The sequence below is a fragment of the Mandrillus leucophaeus genome, unplaced genomic scaffold, assembly GCF_000951045.1.
Source record: "Mandrillus leucophaeus isolate KB7577 unplaced genomic scaffold, Mleu.le_1.0 Scaffold1404, whole genome shotgun sequence".
Classification (NCBI taxonomy): Eukaryota; Metazoa; Chordata; class Mammalia; order Primates; family Cercopithecidae; genus Mandrillus; species Mandrillus leucophaeus.
In genome coordinates, this window is record NW_012101371.1 from 256,828 (window position 1) to 284,367 (window position 27,540).

The 27,540-nt window shown below is 36.6% G+C and overlaps 1 protein-coding gene across 1 annotated transcript in view; it reads right to left on the minus strand.

Moving 5' to 3' along the window:
• Positions 1-22,154, minus strand: part of ADGRL3 (adhesion G protein-coupled receptor L3) — a 186,288-nt gene extending 164,134 nt beyond the window's left edge. The window contains exons 1-3 of the mRNA XM_011973978.1: positions 21,852-22,154; positions 18,931-19,034; positions 4,563-4,748 (exon numbers count right to left, since the gene is read on the minus strand). Of these exons, the coding sequence (XP_011829368.1) occupies positions 4,563-4,748; positions 18,931-19,034; positions 21,852-22,128 (567 nt within the window). The 5' untranslated portion in view covers positions 22,129-22,154. The remainder of the gene's footprint in view (positions 1-4,562; positions 4,749-18,930; positions 19,035-21,851) is intronic.
• Positions 22,155-27,540: the final 5,386 nt, after the last annotated feature.

Here is a 27,540-nt window from a genome sequence, read left to right on the forward strand (position 1 = left end):
TTGCTCAGGAGACTTGGAAGACACCAAATCCAATCAAAGTGATCAGTATACATTTCTAGAACGAGAGTATATCTAAAGAAAGTTGAGTCTACTCAACCGCATTTTCATTCCTCTGAAGTGTTAGCCTACTAACATTTATTAATCAATGTTTTCTCCTAGATAGTAAAATCCTAGACAAGGACTGTATTATATTTGCTTTGTTCACTTATAATTGTTGAGGATATGAAGATAGTCATGTATAGAATTTACAAATGGCATAGCTGCAAGAAAAAGAATTTGCCAGCCAGAATTAAGCAAATTATTATAGCTGGCACACAGAGGTATTTCCATTCATTAAAAAATCTACTGTATTGTGCTTTTCACAATCTAAGTTTGTCCCAAGCCTATCCAGTTCCTTTTGCTATGATTTTATGCTCATTAAGTCACTTTCTCATTATAAATCCAATTCTCAATTCCATACTACCCAGAAGGATAGCAGATGTGAATATTCAGAACACTGGAAAGGCATAAACAAACAAATCGATTTTTACTATTTATATCAACCTAACTTAAGAATTTTGGTTTAAAGAAGTAAACACCCTGATATTATGTTCACCTTCAAATTAACTGATAAAGTTTTGTTTTTAAACTGCCATTTATAAAGAGATACCCTCAAGAACCAAATTAATCTCATACCCATTAATTTGGTTCTTGAGGGTATCTCTTTATAATTGCAGATGGACTTTCTTTTTTAAAATGCTGTGAAATGTATATATGTAGAATAAAGTTTACAGCCAAACATTTTCATTGTTCCTCCTGCCTTCTTTGTTTCTTTCCTTAATTTCTTATAAAACAAAACAAAACAAAACAAAAACTAGAGAGCTTGCTTCTGAGGTTGTTCTCTGTCATACAAAATCCATAAACGTAGGTATGGTTTATTGCTTATAAATTACAACATGCTTACAAATTAGAGCGTGTCAGCCAGAAACACAGCACATTTACATTGGGATTACAGTTTTCGCAATAAGTAAGAGAGTAAGATAGTCACAATCATGCCTTGAGCCAATAAACAGCTTTACTGAGGAACAGAAGCATGATATTCCAAGTATCCTGGATTACTTGTTGTTTTGTAAGACTGATTTAGTTTCATTTCTGAACGACTTGCTACTCAAATATGGGCTGACCCAATGAAAAAATGAAATGTTTTCATACCACCTCTATGAAAAATAAATAGGGATTTTATAGATAGGGATTTTATAGATTATACCCAACTCACCTCTTAGTGATGATGAAAAAGTTCACACCTCAAGTTGCACCTCCTTCTTAGTCTGTGTTCCTCTTGTTTCACAGAGCATTGGCCCTGCCAACGCTTTTATGTTTTTCTGTTCCCACCCTTCTGCCCCTCCATGAAATTCCTTTATTTCAGTAAGGTACATTATCATTTTTCTATCAGGTGTCCATGCATGCCATCACAACACAGACATTCAACAACTTAACACATTTATAAAAACGCAGAAAGTACCTGGACATAGGCTCTGCAAGAGCGCTCTCTTTTCTGAAGCTGAATCCATTAAGACAGCAGATTAAACACAGAATAGAAAAAACAAGTTAGTGACAGAAGAAAACAAGAAAAATAAAAGAACACATCTACACAAAACACCTTATTTTGTCATTCACTGCTTTTCAGAAGAAAATGAAAGCTAAGCAGCAGCAAAATGTAAGCAAGCAATGGCTTGAAAAATAGTAGCCAACATCCTTTCAGAACAATCTAAGTGAAAACTGTATGGTATGAAGTTGTTAATGATAGCAAGAAATCTTTGAATACATTTAGTAGAAATTAGTAAAAATCAATATACTTCATTCATCTCCAATGATTCATTTCACATTAGGTTAGTTATGAATTTATGGGTGACAAAGACATGAAGTTAAGGAAACTACGTCAAAAGTCTGGAACCCATTTTTCAAAGATTATTTGTGGTTTACAGATAATATAAATGGTTAATGTGCACCACAAATCATATGTTCTTCATATATACAAAAACTTCTGTTTATCAGGAAAAAAGAAATGCCCATTCATTATGACTCTTTGATTCTAATGGGCACATACTAGAGATAACTAGCTACTGATTAAAAGAATGTGATTATTCTCCTGATTAATCGCTGCTTTTATTTCTTGAAGAATTTCTTTTGACAGTTTTAGCCAAAAATCAAATGATAGAAACTTTGGTGGGATAAGAAGTATATTTCTGTTTGTTTGTTTGCATAGAGAGTGATGTCTTTCTGGGCAAAAGGTTAGCAACAACTCATGTTATGTCCCAAACATTATTTCCCGGTGATAAAATGAATAATTAATAGCAGTTTATCCACCATGTTTAAATAAATGAGCTAAAATTTTATAAATTCATTTGTGGGTTTTCCTCTTCTTTCCTATATATATATTTTTTTCCTTAGTAGCCTTGATTGTCGAAGGAGAAAATTACCCAGTTTTAAGAAGCAGTTACCCAGATGCCTTTTGTGTGGCTTATACTCTCCCAACTCTAATTCATGCATTCTTCAATGAGCATAGAGCAGTTACTCCTCTAAAGAATTAAGTGAGGAATGAGTGCAAGTAAATTGCCAGGGCTGTCATTTGGATCACTGACTTGCATGTAGTTTGCAGGACTCTAACCCTCCAGAATTTCAATACAGAGCACAGTTAATTTGTACTGAGTTGACTTTTCAAATCTGATGGGTTATAACTGCTTCAGGGAAAGTGGGAACCACAGGAAATGAGAGCAAGCCAGCAAGCATGTAAATAAACTTTGCCCTCCCTTCTCCTTACCCCATCATGCAAATTAACATATGACAAACCACATTATATAAACAATTGAAAAGAGCCAAATGGGTAACAAAAGAAAGCATTAAAAAGCTTCACAAATGGAAATTTGCCCATTATTTAGTTATTTAATATTCAGAGTAGGCAAGCTGATTAGCTGTAGCCAGTTAGAATGTGACATTAATTGCCAGCTTTACCTGATATTGTCAGACATCAACACCATTTTTAAATAAAGATACAAAGTACTGCTATAACAAGTCATGTTATGGATATGTAACATTAATAGAAATGACTACATCCAGTACATTATGATAACAATAGCTGGCAGCAATATTCATTAATAGCATCCAGCCAGTCTGGGCAACAACGCATTAAAATCACAGCATGCCCAGATTATATAGGTAGCTGTGGATTATATTCCATCAAGCAATTAGTTGTGATTCTATCAAGGGCATAAGTGACAAAAATAACTCCTTTATGCTCAGAATGAAAAAAATAATAATTTGCATCGAATAATAAAACTGTACCTGTTTTCTGCAGATGAAATTGCAAAACAAACAAACAAAAAACAAACAAACAAACAAACAAAACTGTTTGCCAGATAAAATACCTGGCTTTTCTGTGTTAAATAATCATTATTTAGAAAATTTATTTCCCTTTGATGAGTGAAATTCTTAACCTAGTAAGACACAGAAGAACTAAACATATTAAAAGACTACTTTGCAGTCATTTTCATTCTAAATGAGAATGTTCTTTTAGTGAATTCCATAGAGGAATATTAGTCTGGCAATGTCAAATTCTTCTTTTTTAAAGTAGTAAGGCTATCATGATATTCAAGGCCCTAAAATTCAGTTTCAATCATTGAACATCTCTACTACACAAATGCCAGCCAGTCAGGGAACACATGTCATTTGAAGGTAGCTATGCTAATATGTTTTACCATGGGGTTAATTCACCATGTGATATTTTGTTACATAATTATATTATTTATAAATATATGAAATATATTTTAAATGTTTATGTAAATAAATGCCTATTTCATTTATGTAAATATAAATGAAAATTCATAAAATGTATTTTCCCTGAAGTTAAAAACATAAATAATTTTTTTTAATTACAATTCAAATTTGCTGGAAAATATTTAAGCTTTTAACATTTTAATGTTAGTGATGCAAAATCTGAGTGATTTCAAAGTCAAAAGGAAGTAGAAATTAAACTTAATTACTTGCCTTATGAATTTTTTAAAAGTTTTATTAATTAAGGTAAATTATCTCAGTTTTTAAATAATCTATAATGGATGTTAGAGATCCATCCATCCTTCCAGAAGAAGATCTGTAATATCTTCTTGTTATTATGTTCTAAAGTCTTACTTATTGATTAGACATTTATTTCATTGTCAATTATCTTAACATAAAAGTTTGAAAGAAAAAAGAGACTGCATTTATGTACATTAACCCTCTCTGAATTTAGCATACCAGAATAACTGCCATGGAAAACAGAATTATAAATTCAAAATATATATACAGAGATTATCATTTATCATTTCTTTAGATTAAGAACCACGTAGTTCTATTATTATAACGAAATAACAAAGGAATTGAAAATAACTGTTGATTCTCTTTATAATGATTATACTCTATAGAAGGGGGAAAATTAAGCAGTGAAGTCTTTCTGATTTTACAAAAACTTTAAAGACATATATATACACACACACACATATATACACACACACACACCACACACACACACACATAATTGGGGTTCTTACCTTGTTCAAACTCCGGGCAGCGCTATCTTTTCCACCTGGGGTCAAGTTCCGAAGTTGTACATCTAGGAGGCCTACCAGCTGATCCATGGCCCGGACAGAGTAGCTGATGTCCCCAGCATTCAAGTGATTTCTTGTCTGTTCAGCCAGCTCTCTAGCAATGTTGGCAGCTGTCTCACCAGATTTCAACTATAATTTTTAAACAGAATACAAAGGAAAGAGATCTCACATAAATACTTTTATTGGTTTCTTTCAATGATTATGTTTGCATGTAATTGTAATGATTGATTAAAGAAATAGTTGTTAAACTCCATCTTCATCTGGAATACACTCCCCAATTTTTCCTGCGAAATCATCTTTTTCTTCAAAACTTGACTTTAAACTCATGTCTTCAGAAAGCTCCTCCTGAGGAAACTTACTTTGAAAAATCATGTTTACCTTAATTATCTATTTGGGTAGTTAAGTCTAAGGTTAGCCCTATGGTTTTTCTCTGTGAGTTTCTGAAGTTGCTTGTGTGTTGTGGATCCCCAACCACATTGTAAGTTCTCAGAGGCACGTACACATTTTCCTTTGTGTCTAGTTTAGCACTTAGTTCACAGTGAATACTCATTAGCTGCTAAGCTCTGTGAAAATTCTACCAGAAATAAAATCTGGGCTTTTCAAAGTGATTTTCGTCTTCTTACTAACTGAATAAGGAATTTCTCTCCCGGTATGTTATTGCTTAGTTTCTAGTATTTTTTTTCTCTGAAAGTACATGCTGATTTTTCAAGTACATTCTACAAGAATATGTCAAATTGTCAACACTCCAAAAATATTAAAATAGATAAAGACCTAATACGTCATCATCATTAGAACAAATTTGTTAGCCATGGGTAATTCAAACATAGGAATATATATTAATTGGTAAGAAAGTCATGAGAAACAAGAATGAGTAAATAAGTGTAATTTCCCAAGTTATACTCTTCTTTGTTTTGAAATTAAAAAAGAAAAACAGGACTATAACACATTTACATTAAATAAATAAAAAGTGTACAAAGTAAAAATAATGAACACCTCTATTTCACCTTTCTATATTCTCACTTTCCAGAGACTCTTTATTTATTTATTTATTTATTTTTGAGACAGAGTTTCCCCTTTGTCACCTAGGCTGGAATGCAATGGCACAATCTCTCGGCTCACTGCAACCTCTGCCTCCTGGGTTCAAGCGATTCTCCTGCCCCAGCCTTCCGAGTAGCTGGGATTACAGATGCCTACCACCACGCTCAGCTAATTTTTGTATAGGGGTTTCATTCACCATGTTGTCCAGGCTGGTTTTCAACTCCTGACCTTAGGCAATCTACCCGTCTCGGGCTCCCAAAGTGCTGGGATTACAGGTATGAGCCACCGTGCCCAGCTTTTTTTTTTTTTTTTTTCTTTGGTAAGGCAGGTCTTACTGTCACCCAGGCTGAAGAAGTTCAGGGGCACAATCATAGCTCATCACAGTTCACTGTAACCTTGAACTCCTGGGCTCAAGGCATCCTCCCAGCTCATCCTCCAACGTCGCTGGGACTACGGGTGTGCACCCATTATGCATGGCTAATTTTTTTTTTTTTAAATTTTGTAGAGATGGGGCTCCTGGTCTTATGCTATCCTTCTACTTTGGCCTCCTAAAGTGCTGAGATTATAGTTGCAAGTCTCTAGGAGTTTCTTAATAATTTGATGTTATCTTTTCAAACTTTAATCTGTCCTACTGTCAGAGGCCTTCCAACCAGAGTAACTGCATTTTGAGTGAGGGCTAAGAAAATGAGGCCGGGACTCGCTGACTTGCATTCTCAGAAAGTTAGGCATTCCTAGCTTCTAGATATTTATGGTTAAGGGAACAAACTAGTAATGTTTGCTAAACAGACCCAGCCTTGGGAGATATCCCGATATCCAGAGAACAAAGGCATTCCTAATTTTGCTTTAAAGACAATAATACCAATTTTTGCAAAATATAGTAATTAAGAAAAGTAGCCGGGTGCGGTGGCTCCCAGTCCTTTGGGAGGCTGAGGCGGGTGTATCACGAGGTCAAGTTTGAGGCCAGCTTGGCCAACATGGTGATACCCCGTCTCTAGTAAAAATACAAAAATTAGCCGGGCGTGGTGGTGCGTGCCTGTAATCCCAGCTACTTGGGAGACTGAGGCAGGAGAATTGCTTGAACCCAGGAGGCGGAGGTTGCCCTGAGCTCAGATTGCACCACTGCACTCCAGCCTGGGTGACAGAGCCAGACTCTTATCTCAAAAACAAACAAACTAACTAACTAACTAACTAACTGACTAGAAAAAATATATATATACAAGCATTTTATCTAGGGTGGATGCTTTCCTCCTCTTACTTTTGGGAACGTCCTACACTGCCTATGGAATAGCTATCCTTTCACCACTGTACTTTCTTAATCAACTTGCTTTTGCTTTGCACTGCGGACTCGCCCTAAATTCTTTCTTGGGCAAGATCCAAAAGCCCCCTCTTGGGGTCTGGATCCGAAGCCTTTTCCTGTAACACCATTACTATTTAAATATATAATAGTGTCATTATGTACAAAATTATTTTCTTCCCCTTTTTAAAGGTAGTCCAACACAGAAAATGGGAACACAAAGAGAAAGCCATACTCTCTGTAAGTTGTTTCACTAATGGCTATTCAGAAAGCTAAAAGAGGGACAAGTAAAACTCTTATTTAAATAGGTAGGTTATCGGTTATAATGATCTACTTGGGATGCTTAGCGTTTGTATCAGGATTGAATGTTAAAGAAACAATAAATTAATTAAACTGATTAGAACACCTAAATTATTTACAGTCATATTCTCATGTATATAGAAAAGCCTAACTCAAAAAGTAAAAACAAAACAAAACAAAAAAGATTTAATATCATTAAGTGGTGGCAAGGGTTTGTTTCAACAAATATCACCTTCATAAACTACTATTGGTAGTGTATATTTGTATTGCTCCTATGACAGTAAATTACCATTGTCTATTAAACTTTGACATGTGAAGACTGTGTAACTCAAAGTATCAACCATAAGAAATAATCCCACAGATATACAAAGAGAAATGTTCAAGGATGTTGATTCCAGCTTGTTTATGATAAACAATAAAATGGATTATGACTATATAAAACTCTGCAGGAAGATTCATACCTTGGAATTTTCTTTTAATTAATTTTTTAAATTAAGCCAGTCAAATTTGGCAGTGAGGGGGTTATATAGCAAGTATATTGACACTAATGTTAATAAATTCTGATAATCCACTACCATCTGATCCATGAAATATTCCATACCATGAAATATTATCCAACAGTTTAAAATTATGAATGAGATCAATAATGTGAAGATTAATCTTCAGGCTATATTGTTGAGTTAAATGCAGATATGAAAGTTATTTACATATACATGCTAATAAATATTTGCATGCTATTGAGAAATATAAACACACTACATAAGTAATTGTAAATATGCTACTTGTGAAAAAAATAATATATACAATATTTGTTTATTTATATATGTGCATTTCTATATATTTAAATATATAGGACAAAGCCTAAAAAGGGAGAATCAAAAGAAAAATCCTTACCTATAATGTTAAAATTTTACATGAAAAATATTTTAAACAATTATTATATAATCAATACTTTCTAGAATTTTTTTTTTTTTTTGAGACAGAGTCTTCCTCTGTCTCTGAGGCTGGAGAGCAGTGGCATGATCTCAGCTCACTGCAACCTCTGCCTCCCCAGTTCAAGCGATTCTCATGCCTTGGTCTCCTGAGTAGCTGGGATTACAGGTACATGCCACCATGCCCAGCTAATTTTTGTATTTTCAGTAGAGATTAAGTTTCGCCATGTTGGCCAGGCTGGTCTCGAACTCCTGATCTCAAGCCATCTGCCCGCCTTGACCTCCCAAAGTGCCGAGATCACAGGCGTAAGCCACTGCACCTGGTCCAACTTTCAAGAAATTCTTAAAATAGAAAATATCAGGACTGAGTATAAGAAATTTGCAAAATATGGTCAGGGTCTTTTTGCCTAAAATACCTGTAAGACTAAAAGGAATACATTATAGGGTTCAAGGATATGTATGTAACAAATTCAATGTAGATCAAAGTAGCACTCGTGGCCCACTGGTGGGTCATGAATGTACTTTTAAGTGTTCATAAAGTGATATAAATGTGATTAAAGTCCATACATTTAAATTTCTGTACATAAATTAGGGCTACTTACTGATAATATAGTAAATCAAGTAACACATTCTAAAATTCAGTGTTCATTAATTAATTTAGTGAGATGCCAGTATAGTGTAAGTATTCAAATTCAATATTCCATCAAGAAGTCTGGACACCTGATACAACTGATACTTTGGAAAACTCCCCCACTGGGCATAGAGATATCTAAGATAGCTGGAATTCCTATAATTTTCCAAAGGGACATTATTTTAATTAACGTGCCATTCATAGTGTCTTGCAGGTTATAATTTTTCACCTATTATACTCTTATAATAATGAATATGTTTGTAGAATTACTATTGTTTTATTTTGTTAATCATGGGTTCTTATGTAATTATTTTGTTGTTATTATTATTAAGTTTCTTTCTCTGTCTTTGTTACCACACAATATCATTTCTATAAGAAAAAAAGTCAGTTTGATGGACCTCTGATTCACTACGGTGAATCATAAAATATACTACGGTTTTAAATATACTACGGTGACAAAAGTTTGAGATCTACTAAATTAGGTAATCCTTTTTTCTTCATCAATACATCTTCAAAACTAAGGATACAAGTATTGACTTTAATTACATCTATCGGTGATCATTATGAATAGCAAAATTAGTCATCAAATAGAGAAAAAAATGAAATAATGGTACTGGTATTTTCCTACTGTAATTCCATTTCTTTTTTTTTTTTCTGTGTGGTTATACAAGTATAGTTTTCAATATGAATTATTACATTATTGGAGTGGGAAATGAAAAGGTGGAAAAGAAGGCCTATGTAATTCCCTTATATAAAAATTTATCAATATAAAAGGGCAGAAAAAAATTAAACACTTTCTTTATGTGCAGTAATGAAAAAGTTGAAAATGTAGATGACCAACAAGTCAAAATGTAATTGTTCTCAATACAAAAGATAATAATGAAGGCCAGGTGGATGGCTCACACCTGTAATCCTAACACTTTGGGAGCCTGAGGTGGGTGGATCACTTGAGCTCAGCAGTTCAAGACCAGCCTGGGCAACACATTGAAACTCCATCTCTACAAAAAACAGCCAGGCAAATTCATCTGTCCATATATGTGTCAACAACAGTGTAGTTTTATAAATCAATAAGTAAAATAAGAAAATCACTAATGAATTCTCTTATAAATAGTAACTGTATTTTAGCATTCAAGAAGTGGGGTTTTTGTTGTTGTTGTTGTTTGTGAACAATAAACTTAATCCTTCAAAAGAGCCCTGGAATTCAATGTTTAACAACAAAAATGTAGGAAGGAAAAAAAAAACTGAAGTGCAAATAGGTTATAAAAATATTTGTAGGCTGGGCATGGTGGCTCACACCTGTAATCCCAGTACTTTGGGAGATCAATGCAGGAAGATCACTTGAGCTCAGGAGCTGGAGACCAGCCTGGGCAACATAGGGAAGCCCCATGTCTACAAAATTAAAAAAAAAAAAAAAAAAAAAAAAAAATTCTCAGGGCCCACAGTGGTCCCTGCTACTTGAGAGATTGAGGTGGGAGAATTGTTTCATCCTGGGAGGTTAAGGTTATAGGGAGTCATGGCCATGCCATAGCACTCCAGCCTGGGTGACAGAGTACAGAGTAAGACCTTGTCTTTAATGAATAAATAAATAAATACGTTTATAGTAAAAATATGAAAAGTACCTTTTTAGGGTAAAATAAAAACTGCTATAACAAATTATTTTCTGACCCTCTATTCTTTTTTGTTTTTTTTTTCTATTTCCCAAGCTGGAGTGCAGCAGCACAATCACAGCTAACTGCAGCTTTGAACTCCTGGCCTCAAGCAGTCCTCCTGCTTCAGCTTCCCAAGTAGGTGGGACTACAGGCCCTCTCTTCATCTTAAAGTGAATAAATCATAGCAAAAATGTTTCATTCTTTCAGTGATTCTTTGCACACTTGTTATTTCCTGAGGAAATAAAGATGAATCTTATACAACTCTTGCACTCATGGGGTTGGAGTGAGGTGTGTAAAAGATCATATGAGTTCACAACAATTCAGTTGTTGTGACAGGAATGTGTATGAGGTATTATGGGAATGGAGAACAACCACAAAGCTGAGGGACAGCAAGAAGAAGTAACCATCAAGTGAAATCTTAAAAGATAAGTCGAGGGATACAAGGTACAATGGAATACTAATCGGTGCTATTGAGGGGAAAGAATAAGCCAAGAATATGATACATAAAAAGTAAGATCTAGAATAAACATGGCTTGAGTAGACATAGTACTAGGTACGATAAGAAGAAAAAACATTTTTTATACTTTCAGAATCCAGTATTGCTACCTGCATATCCGTATGTTTTTGTCTAGCTATCTCCATCCGCTTATCCATCCATCTATTATTTCAATGATTGTTCATTCAGCCTATATATTCATTTGTTCTTTGATAAACATTTGAATCTCTATAGCCCTGTGCTAAGGTCAGTATGGAATAAAATGCTTTCTAATGAGAGGGAGTTTATATACTAGCCATGGAAATAGTTATTAAGAATTTAACTGTACAAATATATAATTTTAATTTTGTTGAGAGCAATACAGAATCCCAGTGTGGTAGAGTAGTTGGAAGACATTTTAACCTGGCATGGAAATGCTTCTCTGAGGAAGAAGGTTTAATTTGAGATGGAACAGAAAGAAGAAATTAGATTGGGATGTGGGTGGGGGCATCTGGGCAGAGGGAACAGCTTTTAGGAGGGAGAGGCATGCAATCTTAGGGAAATTGCACAAAGGGCACCATATCTGGTGTTTAGGCAGCTGGAGAGGTGAGCAAGGACAGGATTAAGTAGTTCTGGTTTAGAAGTTATCATGAAGATTTCGGGAATTATGTTAAGAATAATGGGAAAGTCCTGAAGAGCTTACATGGGATATGCCAAATTAGGTTTGTATTTGAAGTCAAATTCAGGGGAAAGGATTAGAGGGTTCAGGAGTGAATGAAAGGAGATCTGGGTGAGGAGAAATTGCTATGGATTGGGGTAGTGGGTATGGAGAGAAGTGAAAAGCAGTGGCCTGGCCTGAGAGGAATTTACAGTTACACCTGACAGGACTAGTGTCTGACTGGGTGCAGGAGGGGAAGGAGAGGGAGGCACCAAAAGCCATCCTTGGGTTTCTGGTTTTCCTAACTACACGGTGGTACCATTAACTGATTTCTCCCATAGCTGCTCCCAATTCAGTTTCATGGCCACATTTTCTGTCCGGCTGTCACGGCCCACATCCTCTCCAGTGGCATCCAAAGTGAATCTCTTTCTGATCACTCTGTTTACTTCTCTTACTCCAGTTATTGCAGACTATAATGATCTTATTTCCATACAAAAATATATATATATGTTAAATGTGCCTCAAGTTTTCTGTGCACATAGGCAGGGCTGAAATACATTTATTCTACATCTCACAGCTTAAAGACCTCACTAACTTCTTTTGCTAAATTCTACTAAATTTTTTCTCAGAAATAAGCAATACACACTGAGAAATGTTATAAGTTTTGTGAGGATTAGTAAATTAATGCCTATATTGATATGGTGGGATTATATCTAGGACTTGAATCAGGGAGGGAAAACCCGGCAGCTTTAGTTAAAAATAATAATTATGATGGAGACAGATAACATTTTAAATTTGGATACAAGTCAAAGCAATTTTTAAAAAATCAGCATTGAGATTTTATTATATCAACCACTAATCAAGGACCAAAACAATTTATAAAGGAATTACACATAGTGTTCAAGTACATAGCTACCATTTCTTTGAGATCTATTTTACCATAAATCTGAGTCAAATGGGTATACAAGCAACAAAATGCTTCTATCTTACAATTAAACGTAAGTTAAATAAGTGTAAAATTTTGGAATTGCCACTCATCTCTGACAAAATAAAGAAGCAATTTACTTTTATTTCATGCTAGATCTAAGGAAGATAAAATGGGGAATTTAAGATATAGGAGACAGGATTCGACCTAGTTTCTAGGGGAGGTAACTGACTTATGTTGTAAAGTAGCAACATTCTTTCTAGATTTTCACATCCCTCTTCTTTAGAAAGTAAGGAATAACCTTGCATTATCTGAAAATCCATCAGTAACTTGTATACAAACAGAAATAGAGGCACTTTGGTTTCTTAGAAATAGGAAGAGGCTATTCTCACCATTACAACATTGACAATTCTTTTTCATGTAATAGTGGAATCAGGCAATGGAGTAGGAAGCTGACTTCCCTTTGCATGTAAATAAGGAAGCTATACAGAACTGTACTACCACCAAACTTGAAGTGAAAAAAGATGGGTGAAGTTATAAAGCACAATGCTTTCTTTAAAAGTATGCAAAACAGTCTCCTTTTTGAAAAATTGAGTGCAAGCTGGAGATCAAGCTGAGGCAAGAGACTATGATTTTACAGCAGTCATTAAAATAGGTGAGAAATGGGATATTTTGCCTTCATGTTTCAGGAGGCATGGCTCTGAGCCAACTTGTTGGCTTTCAATAAAAACTGGAAACTTTTTTTAAAACATTAATTTGAAGACATATATCTCTCTTCCAATGTATGTAGATATGTATACAGATATGTATCTATTTATGTATCTATCTATTCATTTATTCTTCTACCTACTTTTCTCCCTTTTTTGTTTTTTTTGAAATGGAGTCTCGCTCTGTCGCCCAGGCTGGAGTGCAGTGGCGCATCTCGGCTCACTACAAGCTCCACCTCCTGGGTTCACGCTATTCTCCTGCCTCAGTCTCCCGAGTAGCTGGGACTATAGGCACCCGCCACCACGTCCGGCTAATTTATTGTATTTTTAGCAGAGACAGGGTTTCACCATGTTAGCCAGTATGGTCTCGATCTCCTGACCTCGTGATCTGCCCGCCTTGGCCTCCCAAAATGTTGGGATTACAGGTGTGAGCCACCGTGCCCAGCCCTTCTACCTACTTTTCCATCCATTCATCCATCCATCCACGTACATCCATCAAGACTTCCATCCACCTGCCTACTGGCCTGCCTTTTCCTCTCCCTTTCGCTCTCCTTTTCTCTATCTCATTGTTGGAGTAAAGGTAACCTTTTGTACAACTTATGATTTTCCTCCTTTCTCTTCTGCACAAATAATTTTTTTAATTAAATCTCATCTTTATGAATGTATCCAGCTGGTTTATTTACAACAAATTCCTTTGTGATATTCAAACTTTAAAAGCTTACATCTTCTCTAGTGAAAAGTAATCCACTCTTTAGTGTCACACAGAACTTAATCTCTAACTTCACAAGTACATAAGTGACTCAAATTCATTTGTGAGTTGAAACCATCAAGATTCTTTAGCTGTTTTCTCCCACTTGGCCTGATTGCTGGGGGAAAAAAACATAATTCATGTTTTCAAGAAAATGTAAACGTAAGATTTCCTATTTTGAACTAAAGTCAGCAACTTGGTTCATTTTGTTGAGTATAACTGCTACCTACGCAATCTATAATGGTGGTGACATACAGTGAGCACTGTATGTCTAAAATTTAGTGAGCACTAAAATTAATGATCTACTCTATTTTACAAAAGGGGAAACCAATCCAGAGGTTAATGATGTGTCCACCATAACTCAACAATCAAGATCCTCAGGTCAGTGCTCTTTCCTTCAACATTCTTAGGAGTTCTCTGGGGCACTGTAAAGATGAGAAGGAGGTTGCAGTGATCTGAAAGTTTATGTCCCTCTAAAATTCACATGTTAACATTGAATCCTCAATGTGATAGTGTTAAGAGGTGGGGCCTGTGGGAAGGGATTAGGTCATGAGGCCAGAGCCCTAATGACTGGGATTAGTGCCCTTATAAATGAAGCCCCAGAGAGCTGTCCCTTCCACCATGTGAGGATTCAGTGAGAAGGTGCTGCTGATGAACCAGAAAGCAGACCCTCACTGGACAAAGGATCTGCCGGCACCTTGATCTTGGACTTTCCAGCCTCCGGAACCATGGAAAATATACTTCTGTTGTTTATAAGCTACCTCGTCTATGGTTTGTATTTTAATTTTAATTTTAATTTTTTTTTTTTTTTGAGATGGAGGTTCACTCTGTAGCCCAGGCTGGAGTGCAGTGGCATGATCTTGGCTTACTGCAAGCTTCGCCTCCCGGGTTCACACCATTCTCCTGCCTCAGCCTCCCGAGTAGCTAGAACTACAGGCGCCTGCCACCACACCTGGCTAATTTTTTGTATTTTTTTGTAGAGATGGGGTTTCACTGTGTTAGCCAGGATGGTCTCGATCTCCTGACCTCGTGATCTGCCTGCCTCAGCCTCCCAAAGTGTTGGGATTACAGATGTGAGCCACTGTGCCCGGCCTTGTTTGTTTTTTTAACCATAAACCACAGCAGTCCAAGTGGACTCACCCTTCAGGGTACATTAATTCACAAAATCCCTGAGAAGAAGAAAACTAGCATTTCAAATATATACTTTTTTTTCTTTGCATGTGTATATTGTGTTTTTTTCACTTGTGTTTCCATTGGGGGTAAAAAGCGTTTCTTTGCTTTACGAGTTTGAAATTCACAAAACTATACTGGCAGCAGGGGGAGGGTAGCAGGAAGAATGAAACATTAAAGATATCTATTTGACTTCAATTTTTCAACGTGGTAGACGGCAGAAAAAAATCAGTTGCAGAAATGGAAAGAGGTAGGAGATCAGAGCAAAGAGTGTGTGGGAAAAAGGAAATCAAAGAGGGAGGAGAGGGGAGGTGAAGGGCAAAGGAAAGAGAAGGAGATGGTGATACAGGAATTAAAAAGAAATTATTTAGGCAGTTAGGGTAAGAAAGTCCTCAGTAAGGTTTTCCTTTTAAAGAAAAGCAGCCCCAAAATCATTTCTTTTTTAACAAAGAGTAGCCTGTAAAATCGAGCTGCAGACATAGAAAGGCAAGCTAGAAGCTTGCACAGGTGAATGCTGGTAGCTGTGCTGACAAGAGAAGACTACCTGGGACTAGGCATGTTCAAAATGGCAGCTCCTTCCCTTTGCCAGCCACGTGCAGTAAGGAGCAGGCAACATGGCAGGCCAAGTGGAAAGCCTATTTGCATAATAAGATTAGTGTGGTGGGGCATGATGGCTCACTCCTCTAATCCTAGCACTTTGGGAGGCCGTAGCAGGCAGACTGCCTGAGCTCAGGAGTTTGAGACCAGCCTGGACAACATGGTGAAACCTCATCTCTACTAAAATACAAAAAATTAGCCAGGTGTTGCAGTGTGCGCCTGTAGTCCCAGCTTTGGGAGGCTGAGGCAAGAGAATTGCTTGAACCTGGGAGGTGGAGGTTGCAGTGAGCCAAAACAGTGCCAGTGTACTCCAGCCTGGGTGACAGAGCGAGACTTCATCTCAAAAAAAAAAAAAAAAAAAAAGATTAGGGTGGGGTGGCTAGCCTTCCAGCCTTCCCCGCAGGCTATGCAAACGTCACACCTGGTCCAACCAATCTTGGGCCTTACATAAATCAGACACCATCTCCTCAAGCCTACCTATAAAATCCGGTGAACTACCACTCCAGGTTGGAATTCCCATTTTGGAGCCGCTCTCTCTCTCGAGAGCTGTTCTCCTTTCTCTTCTTTTGCCTATTAAACCTCTGCTCCTAAACTCACTCCTTGCGTGTGTCTGTGTCCTTAATCTTCTTGGCTCTAGATGATGAGCCATGAGCACTTACCCTAGACAACAATGCTGATTCAATGGGAAAAGGAAGAAGGGTGAGAGAAGGGAGTGGAGAAAAGCCAAGGACTATGTTGGGTACCTTCCATTTGCTAGTTCAGGGCTACTCTACCCTCCTCCATCCTGCCTTCTGCCCTACAAGGTGGACTTACAAGGTAGTCATTAAGTGTGTCCTTCTTTGGCTTCTGGTTGGGTTTGGCCAGTGGGGTGGCTTGGCAGGTAAATGGACAGTGGAGGGTAAGTAAGGTCAGGGTATTCATTCACCTGGATTCCTTTCTGAATGGCCACCTGGGGCTAAGCTGTGTCCCTTGCCTTAAGATCATCTTTCTTCCCAAGGACAAAGAGCTCCTTATTTTTGGTCACTCCTTTGATCTGGTACTCTACAGGCCTGGGGTTGGGAACAGCTCCTCCCCTGCTACAAGCTCTGGGTTCCTGCTCAATCCCTTGCAGTTTGCCTTTACTGCCCCATACCTTTGTAAACAAAACCTCCTCAAGTGTTCCATCTGTGTGGACTCTGGTATTACGCAGGTATTACAATGAGAGGAAGGAGATGAGAAAAGGGATGAATTCTATGAAAGACAGCCTGGGTAGGAGGAGGATAAAATATAGACAAATAATCTTATGAATGCTACAACAGATTCTTGAAGTTTTCAATACTAATATTTAAAAGTGTTAGAGTTTTGTGGTAAAGAAACCTGTTCAACTATCATTTATAGCCAATGAGTATCATAAATATTTGGAGGCATAAAGGACACAACCAAGTAAAAGGGTAGGCAGAGTGCAGAGGGACAGCAGACGTAACTGAGTATAAGGCTATGAAGCCAATCACAAGCTATCCATGGTTTAACCAGTGTTGTGGTTAAGTATGATGTCTTCATGAAAGTAGTCTCAACTACCTTCTCCACCACTGACTTCTTCTCCACCAAATACCAGCTCCACCACTGACCTTGGACAAGTTACATAAGCTGATTCAGAGTGCTCAAAAGTCTCTTGCTGCACTTTTTAAGACTTTATAAATTTTTGAGTAATCAATCTAAGATTTTTTTTATAAGTTCCAATTACCTAAGTTATTTAAGTTTAAATGTAATGATCACATAACATAGTTTTGTAGACTCTACAGGATGAAACAAAAATGCCCTGGAAGAATAGGAGGTATTTTTTTACAAAACAAAAACATCCTGTCTATAAATCAAATGGACAACAGCTGTCTGGTCTTTGAATTATCTTTTGTCCTAAGATTAGCTGGGCTGCAGAGAAAAGAAAAGAATTAAGCATCATTATCAGTTAAAGTCACCTAGTAATTTCTACAATAAAATGATCCAACTATATTCAGAAATTATCGTGAAAACATTCAGCCTTCTAGAAGAATTATTATTGAATTTATATTAACCCCTGGGCTAAGTATCTAGGGACTGTTTTTAAAGAATTGCTAATGCAAGGAGATACGCTACTGATCTTTTAATCTGATCACATCCAGCAAGAGTTATTTGCCCTGGGGTCTGAGCTACATTGTAATAAAATCAAAGGACATAAAAACTGTGGCAGGAACAGTGCTGAAATTGGAGAAGCATCATTATGAATAGCAACAAGTATGGAGATGCATATGTAAGAGGGTAACTAGAGTCAATATAACCACTATTCTTCCATGATTTAGGGTAAATAGATAGTTATGGCTCATCTGCTAAATGATCTACTGGGTAGATATTTATGGATTATTATACAGTATATTATTGAGGACAAGTCTGGTTAAAAACAAATAGAGAAAAGAGCAAATAGCACAGGCAGGCTTTTAGTAAGGTCATCATTTGTAATATTTCTCGGGAAAATCTCTCTCAGAAATTCCTCAGCATAGCTAATGTGCCATAGAAGGACTCTCCATTTTAGGAGTGCATAAATTCACATAAATTGCTATAATAAGGATTCATCCCATAACCCTTTTGGCATAAATGCACATCTGGTCTCTGTTTGTAATGAAATCAATTCAAAGCCCCACAGTGCATTAATAATAAAAATGTTCAACATATTGCAACCAAATAAGTTCTGAAAATTTGAGTCTGCAAGATTCTGTCACACATGTGTATACTTTTAACACTGATAAATGATTAGGTTACAGAACATTAATCAGATGCCTTAAGATTCCAAAGGTAGACTTTGAAAAATTATAATTATTATTTCCACAGGAAAACCCATATGTATGTATGCTAGAAACTTTTACTTGCTTAATTTATAATGCCTCTTGGACTTTTATATCTGTAGTTCACAATACCATAGAAATTTTATTAATAATAAAATTATTATAAGCAATATAAGAGGAAATTCATGGATTTGCACTTTAAAAACAACAAAATTCTAGAATTAGCTCATAACGTATTAGAGGGTGTCATTAAATGTGAAATTAAATTAAAATGGAAGACTTTTTCTACATTGATTTTAAAAGAATTCTTGACTGTTTTGTTTCCAACAGCTATCATCAACAGCAGATAATATAGTTTTAGCAAAGACTTTCTTGTTAGTCACAAGATTTACCTTCTGTGTTATATGATTGACCCAAGGAGAAGAACAGTTGCTGAGATCTGGTCCTTGGGGATCCCAAATTCCATCAGGAGCAAGGCATAGATAAGTTGATACACCTATAATAATGAGAGAAATATATCTGTTTCTTTCTCTGAGAATGACTTCATATCCATAGTATATTTAAAAATGAGCAAAGGTAAAAATGAGATAATTAAATTGACACAATGTTTATTAAAACACCAGATACAGTGCCAGGTAAGCATTTAGCACTAGAGAAATGTAGTACTCCAAACAAAAACATACAATATATTTGAAGCACTTGTGGCAGCCACATTAGGTATGGGGACTGTTTTGTTTTGTTTTGTTTGAGACGGAGTCTCGCTCTGTCACCCAGGCTGGAGGGCAGTGGCAAGATCTCGGCTCACCGCAACCTCTGCCTCCAGGGTTCAAGTGATTCTCCTGCCTCAGCCTCCCAAGTAGCTGGGACTACAGGTGCACCCCACCACGCCCAGCTAATTTTTGCATTTTTAGTAGAAACAGGGTTTCAGCATATTGGCCAGGCTGGTCTCAAACTCCTGACCTCGTGATCCACCTGCCTTGTCCTCCCAAAGTTCTGGGATTGCAGGCATGAGGCACCGTGTCCAGCTGGGGACTGTTTTTAAAGAATTTCATGTGTGAGATGATGTGATATGTGCCTCCGTGGAGCTTAGTGCTTGACTTTGTAGAGGAAAGGCAGCAGCTGAGCCTTAAAGGAATAAGTGTGCAGGTTTTTCAGAAAAATAAACAAGGTGGAAAAGGCCATTCCAGGTGGAAAAATATATGCTCTTTGGGAAACGTCAAGTTTTTTTGAACTGGGGTCTACTGGACTGGGGAGTTGTATTTAATGAAAGTGGAAAAGTAAACCAGATCATAAACTCCCTTGTCTATCATCTGTGGGTGCTGGAAAATCAATGAGAATATTAAAAGAGGAGATAGACGATGAGCAAATTTGAGTTTTGAAATGATATTTCTGGCAGGAACATGGAAGATGAATTTCAGAGAGTAATGGAGTGATGGTGAGGAAGCTACTGCAATAATTCAAGTGAGAGACTGTGGGGGCCTAGACAAAGGCATAACAGAATGGACAGAGATGAGTAACAATGAGACTGGGGTGTATTGACAGTAATCCCTGAGGGCTTCAGAAAATATCTTTTCCAATTGTCACAGAAAAATAATGACACATTTCTGCAGAGCAAAGTGCTTTCAAATAAAGTGTTTCACTAATCTTCAAAACAAAGTTCTGCAGTAGGGGGCTATTATTATTTTTCTTTTAGAAGTAAAGGAACTGAGACCTAGAACTAAGGAAACAGAGCTAAGAAAGAAGGTGGCTCCCAACTGTTCTCTGATACCAGGATCACAGAAAACTTTACAAATAAATATTCTCCCTCTTTTTCTTAAAGAAAATGAATATTTTTGAATGTTTTTACATATTTTGCTGGAAAAAAGTGTATTTTTTATAAAAATCAAGATACCCTTTGGTCTTCCCACCCACCATTTCCTATACCACGGAATATGAAATGATATACCCATATCAGAACTTTCTAAAAAAAAACTTCTTTCCTTAAAGTATCCAAATCAATAATACCCAAGGAGAAAGTCCCTGAGAACGCGAGGTGACATATATTGTGAATTTCTCTTATTTACATATTTTAGAGAATAATGCAAACGTGACAAGTATTCATTTACGAATATCAATGTATGCAACAATAAGAAAATCAGAATACCTTTTCTTAAGCAAAATAAATAATAATATGGTTACCATATGAAGATATTATGAATTGTATCAGTAATAAAATAGGCAAAGAAGGCCAGGCGCAGTGGTTCATGCCTATACTCCCAGAAATTTGGGAAGCTGAGGCTGGCGGATCACCTGAGGTCAGGAGTTTGAGACCAGCCTGGCCAACATGGCGAAACCTGTCTCTACTAAAAACATATACACACACACAAAAATTAGCTGGGCATGGTGGTGGGCGCCTGTAATCCCAGCTACTCAGGAAGCTGAGGAAGGAGAATCTCTTGAACCCTGGAGGCAGAGGGTGAGCCGAGATCATGCCGCTGCACTCCAGCCTGGGCGACAGACTGAGATGCCACCTCAAAAAAAAAAAAAAAAAAGAAAAGAAATACTGAGTTCTTATCTATCCCCTAGAGGAAACAATGCAGGATTGTTCTCTGGTGGATGCATGAGTGCTAGGTTGACTCCTACAGCGTGGTCCCCAACAGTGTTAAGAGCCTTTGACCATCAGAGGACAACTACAATGGCTGATAAAAAGGAGAGTCAAACGTTCTCTTTTGTAACATGTTAGGTCGTTTCCATGATAATCTTCTAATATAGAAGTCCTCGACCTCATTTTCTGCAATCAATATCTAATGGTTGGTGATAAGCATGAGACTAACTCCCAGTAATCAAGTAATTCCCTCTGGACTGCTGCATAGAAAAGCTGAGCCTCTAGAGTAGCCTGAACATCTACAGCCTAACTTTACCTTGACCCAGAGACCTGAGACTATGAGGGCAAAACGCAGATCTCACAGGTTACCTGTGACTTAATCAGGTTACATTTTCAAACTGGAAAATAGATAGCTTTAAATTATAATTTAGCTGAGTTCAGAATTTAGTCAAATGTCAAGTAATAAAATATGTCGTAATGAAAATAACAAAGAGGAAAGAAAGATGGAAGAAAGGAAGAAAGAAAGAAAGAAAGAAAGAAAGAGAGAAAAGAAAAGAAAAGAAAAAAGAAAAGACAAAAGAAAAGAAAAGGAATGAAAAGAGAAAAGAAAAGAAAAGAGAGACAAGGAGGGAGGGATGGAGGGAGGGAGGAAGGAAAAGGAAAAGAACACTAGAAAATAAAGCCAAAGTAACACAACAGTTTTAACTCAGTGCTTTAGCACAGACTTACCTATAGTTCCTGCAGGGCATGGCTGCTTTGCTATCTGTCCTTGACGGGTCTTAAACCACATGATTTCTCGGGCTTCCACAGGCTCACAGCTCTCTTCAAGAGCTGGGATTTGGGATGATGCTGATGGAAGGTGTGTGGTCATGTCATCAAGCACCTCAACAGCTGGAGATGGGGTGCTAGTACTCCGGTTTCTTCTTCCTGACACTGACGGGGTGGTACTCCTTCCTGGGCTCAAAGTTGTGGTCCGAAGGGTGGTACTGGTGGTCGTGCTTCCCATGCCAAGGGGTCCTGTGGTAGAGATATCTGAAATAAAATTAGAAAGAAAACACCTGCATTGCTTGTTCACAGTAGGACCTCAAGATGTCCTAACACTTTAGAAATTATTTTTATTTGACAGTTGAAAGGGCTTTAAAGCTCTAGAAGTCCTCAACCTGATTTTCATTTTAAACATGGCAAAAATAAGCCAATACCAAGGTATCAGGGTGCCACTTGAGTATCAAAGCAACCAACTGATCACTGCCAAACACAGGCTTTTTAATGGTTCTTCGAAACTCAAATCCTAGAAAACAAAATTATAGCACAACTCAACTCTTCAGTAAGCTTCTTAATGCTCCCAGCCTTTTTGACAATTAGAGGATTAAAACTTTAAGCCCTCTCCTTAGAATTATCAAACTTTGTATAGAAGAGGGAACTATATAAAATTTTATTTTCACATGAAGTATAATATGGATTTCTATATATGCAGCAAACAGGGGAGAGGCCAAAAAAAAAAAAAACAAAAAACAAACAAACAAACAAACAACCAGGAAACAGAAATTAAACTGCTGACAAGCTAAAAAATAAAGAGCAATTCTGAATATAGTCTCCTTAATCACAAATTGGAGTAGCTTAGTGATCTACTTTATTGCTCTTAGAACAGACTCACCTTCACACAATTTTCAAATTTGATTTTTATTAATATACAGTATAAGTAGTTTCCAAATGGTTACAACTCTAAATTATCCTCTAACAAGATTTTTTGAATGGGAAAATGTATTCCAAGTTCCAAATAAAGATAGTTAGGTTCTTTGTCAGGTAATTGAACCTATGTTTCCAAGGAATAGGCATACTATGGAAATAACCACTGCAAATAATCATCTTTCTGGGAAAATATATTCATATTCTCATCATGGGAATGCAAGAGTATGCTTGTCCTTCCTGTACACAGACTGTATTCCTAGCTGTAAGATTAGAAACTACTGCTAACCTCACTTATTGGCAATAAACTGTAGGAATATTGGCTCTAGTCTGATTCAAGATCACTCATGTTGACGGAGATGTAGGGCATTCTGATACGAGCCTCTAGCTGTTTGTAATTCATTTTCTACTTCCCTTAAAATATCTTCACCTCTGCTACCCCAAGGAAGTCCCAGGTTCATCACAATGTATTTGGTGTATATAAAGCTTCCAAAGAAACAGGATAGAGATGGTGAAGGGATGGGATAGTTTTGAACATTTCATCACTGACACTGCAGTATTTTCTGAAGTGATGCTTTTTATTATGCCGTTTGCCTCTTTCTTCAATTTTCCCTCCCAGTCTTCTCAGCTTTCCTTCTCTTTCTCTCATGGTCCCTTTCGATATGAATGGTAATGTTCAGAACTGCATCTACTCAAAGTTCATACAAGAAGGCAGAGTGTCTTATTTTCCCTCCTTCTTCCACATATACTATATCTCCCAAATAACCAAGTCTTTTTGATTCTGTCTCATGCCTTTATTTGAAATCCACTTATTTTTTTCTTTCCAATCATCACTACCTATATTCAGCTCCCCATCATCCAATTTTTGTTAATGAAAGCAGTAGCAGAGCAAAATGGCAATACAGTTATTTCAATATTTACTTTTGCCAAATCAAAGCTCATGATTAAAAAAATAAAGCTGACACTAAACATATAACACAATCCCAACATAACATTTAATAACATATTTCAAAATACTAAGTGCAATTGAAAGCTTACAACTATACACAATAAAAATGACTCTAATATTTATAATTTGCATATATAATCAATCAAATGTTTTAAAAAGAAAACATTACCTACAATCAAGAAAACTGAATAACAAAAACTAAATTTTTAGAAAGTATTAGCTTAAAAAAAAAGTGTGTCAGTGGTGTCACTGCTGAGATGTAAGAACATTTTGTGCTGATTTTTCCAGCTGACAGAAAAATCCTTTTTGACATCATACTACTTGGGGAATGCAACAGTTTAAATGTGTCGCCCAAACTTCATGTGTTAGAAACTTCATCCCCAGTGCAAGAGTGTTGAAAAGTGGAACTTTTATGAGGGAATTAAGACCTGAGGGCTCTGCCCTCATGAATGGATTAACACCATTATTGTGGGAGAGGGCTAGTTATCTAGGAAATGGGTTTCTGATAAGAGGATGTGTGTTTGGTCCCCTCCCACCTGTCTCCACCCTTCCCACAAACTGTATGCTCTCTTGCCCATCTGCCTTCTGCCATGGGATGATGCAGCAAGAAGAATTTTGCCAGTTGTGGGGCCCTTGACCTTGAATTTCTCAGCCTCTAGAACTATAAGAAACGATTCTGTCTTTTATAAATTACCTGGTCTTGGGTATTGTTACAGTAGTAGAAAATGAACTAAGATAGGGAAGTAGTAAGGCAATAGTTAAAAGCTAGCTCCAACTATTTTCTCTAACTATTAAAGTTGGAATTATCCTTTAATTCAAATAATGCCAGCTCTCATTTGTACTTCTGAAGGGACGGTTTTGAGCAACTTTTAATTTTTTGACAGGGACTATAATCTTCTCATTGATAATGAGCTACAGTTTTTGTTTCAAACAAAGCATTACGATTTCTTCTTTGTCTTCTTTAGTTTGATCATGTAAAAATGGAGATTCTTAGCAGTTACCTGTTATTAGTTAAATAATCTCATGCTCAACTTAACTTGTTCAGGAGGCCTCTGAAGTAGAGTAGGAATTAATTTTAAAATAGAAGCTCTGTTTTTCAATTGTCTTCTTTCCCTTCTTGAGGATTATGTAGGTACTGACAAATGCTTTCTAAACGAATGCACCTTTCTTCGATTAGATATTTTAATTAGCATATAACTCTCTGGGAGAAGAAAAGATTTGTTCAGCAAAATCATTTTCACTATGACAAACTACCTAGTTACACACATAGTGCAAGATTTCTCCAGCCTATTGTCTCAACTGCACAAATCATGCACAACGGGCCATGGCACACCACCGCAAGATTTTTGCTGGCTGTGTGGTGTAAGTATTTTAGTATGGGTTTAATAATACATCTTTATCCTCTATTTAAATGATTTATATTTCAGATTTTTAAAGATAATAGAATCAAACCAAACATAATTTAACAATAGCACCAGTACCATGTAATGAAAATTAATGTACTTTCTTTCTTTCTTTTTTCTCAAACGACCCTATTCAAATCATTCTCTACCTTGTTCCAGAGATACTCTTAGGGTATAAATTGGAATATGTTAGTTTACTGATTAAAGTGCTTGAACAGTTTCTATCTGCCCTTCAAACAAAAGCTGAATTGTTTTCTTCATGCCCAAGCCCTTCATGAGTTTCTCTCTCCAACTCATTATAATGCTTTCTCATCTTTTAAGTATATTCTTTAAACCACACAAAATTACCAGTGGTTCCTAGCTGTGCCCTGTTCTTTCTGCCTCAGGGCCTTTGCACATCCTGTAATGTGTTCTTGCCCCCATTTTCACCTGGCTAACTAACTCCTATTTATCCTTTCGGTTTAGCTTGGATGCTATCTCCATCAAGGAGCCTTTCCAAATTTACCAAGACTGGGTTATACACTAACATGTGTTTTGTTAGGATTAATTCCTTAGCTTTTAGTGTTGTGCCTGACTAGGAGTAAATGAGCTCTCAGGAAAGGGAGATGAACATCAGGACTAGGTCAAGAAGGCAGTGAAGGGTATAGTATCCCACAAAAAGAGAAGCATAACAAAAGAAGGGAAAGGATAAATAGTAGGACAAGCAAATGGGGTAGTTAAGAGTTTGTATAATTAATAGACTGGAAAATTTATTTCTTAAATGCATTTTACATTGTCCAGGAAATATTCAGGAAGAAAATTAAGCTCCCTTTCCCCCAAATGATCATATCTCAGAACAATCAGATTTAAACTCTTATGAAGCAATAACAATAATACAATATTTTTTAAAAACTTCAATTTGGTATGAAATACATTGGAAGGACTTAGTTTAACAGACATACTAACGTTAGGGATCAATATAGAACTTATTTTCATGGAACTGTGCCACAGAGAGATTGTCTACAAGCAGGGTCATACCATTCCATTTAACTTCAAGCAGAATTAAAATCGATTTTAAAGGCTGTCCCTGATGCCCCATACCCACCCTTCCATTCACTGCTATGTAAGACTATTGCAGGCTCTGTTCAATGCCAACTTTTGGCAGAATAAATCCTAGTGATAGACATGCTGTCACCAGTGCCCAAGAAAGGATTCATCTTATTGCTAAATACAAGAGAAAAACAAAATCTAGATTTGCTGAACAGTCACTGATTGGCAAAGTTCTAGCCCATATTAATAGGCTATGAGAGTTTATATTCCAGGAATGGAGAGGTGACATGACCCTTTTTTCAATATGTACTGTTATTGAATCTTACCTGATGACATAGCTAGCTTAATAAAACTATGTGTTATAAGTGCTTTGTATGGTTGTATATCAGAGAAAAGTTATTGTCTAAAAGAAATTAAGTTTAAGTGACTATTTACATACGACATTTTATTAAAGTTTTGCAATTTTCCTTATTTCATCACTGTTTTTGTGCTCATTGTGCTTATACGGACTAGTATTTTCATAAAAATAACTAAATAAAACTCCTTCTTAGCATTTTACCCTCATAATCTTACTTCCGAAAGAAAATTTTAATTCTCCTGTCCTTTGAAATTCACTGTTCATAACTTGTTTCTTTCTTAGAATTTGATTTATTCTGCTTAATTTTTTTTCCTTCAGCCTGCCTTGTAAAGTATAAGCATTATTTTGAATGCTATTACGAGTTATAACTTCTGGAGTACAATAATAGAAAACAGTGAAAATAAACACTTGTAAAGTTCTTTACATGTTGCAATTATTATTATTATTTATTTTTTTTAGACGGAGTCTCACTCTGTTGCCAGGCTGGAGTGCAGTGGTGCAGTCTTGGCTCACTGAAACAACCGCCTCCCGGGTCCATGTGATTCTTCTGCCTCATCATCCCGAGCAGCTGAGACTACGTGCCACCACGCCCAGCTAATTTTTGTATTTTTAGTAGAGACCAGTTTTCACCATGTTGGCCAGGATGGTCTTGATCTCTTGACCTCGTGATCTGCCCTCCTCAGCCTCCCAAAGTGTTGGGATTACAAGTGTGAGCCACAACATCTGGCACATTTTGCAATATTTTAAAGTCACTATCATCTCATTTAATTCAGACCAAAAAAAGTGTAATTATTACTATATATTCCTAGTTTTAAAAATGAGAAAATATAGGCTCAACTAGTAAGTGAATTATAATCATACAAGTAGTAACTAAACAGGCATTCTCTGACTCCATATTCCATGTTTTTAAATACTGTGCTATTAAAAATGTCATTCTCAATGATTTCATGATTATGATTAATTATAAGTCTTCCTTAACACTTTAAGAAGAAG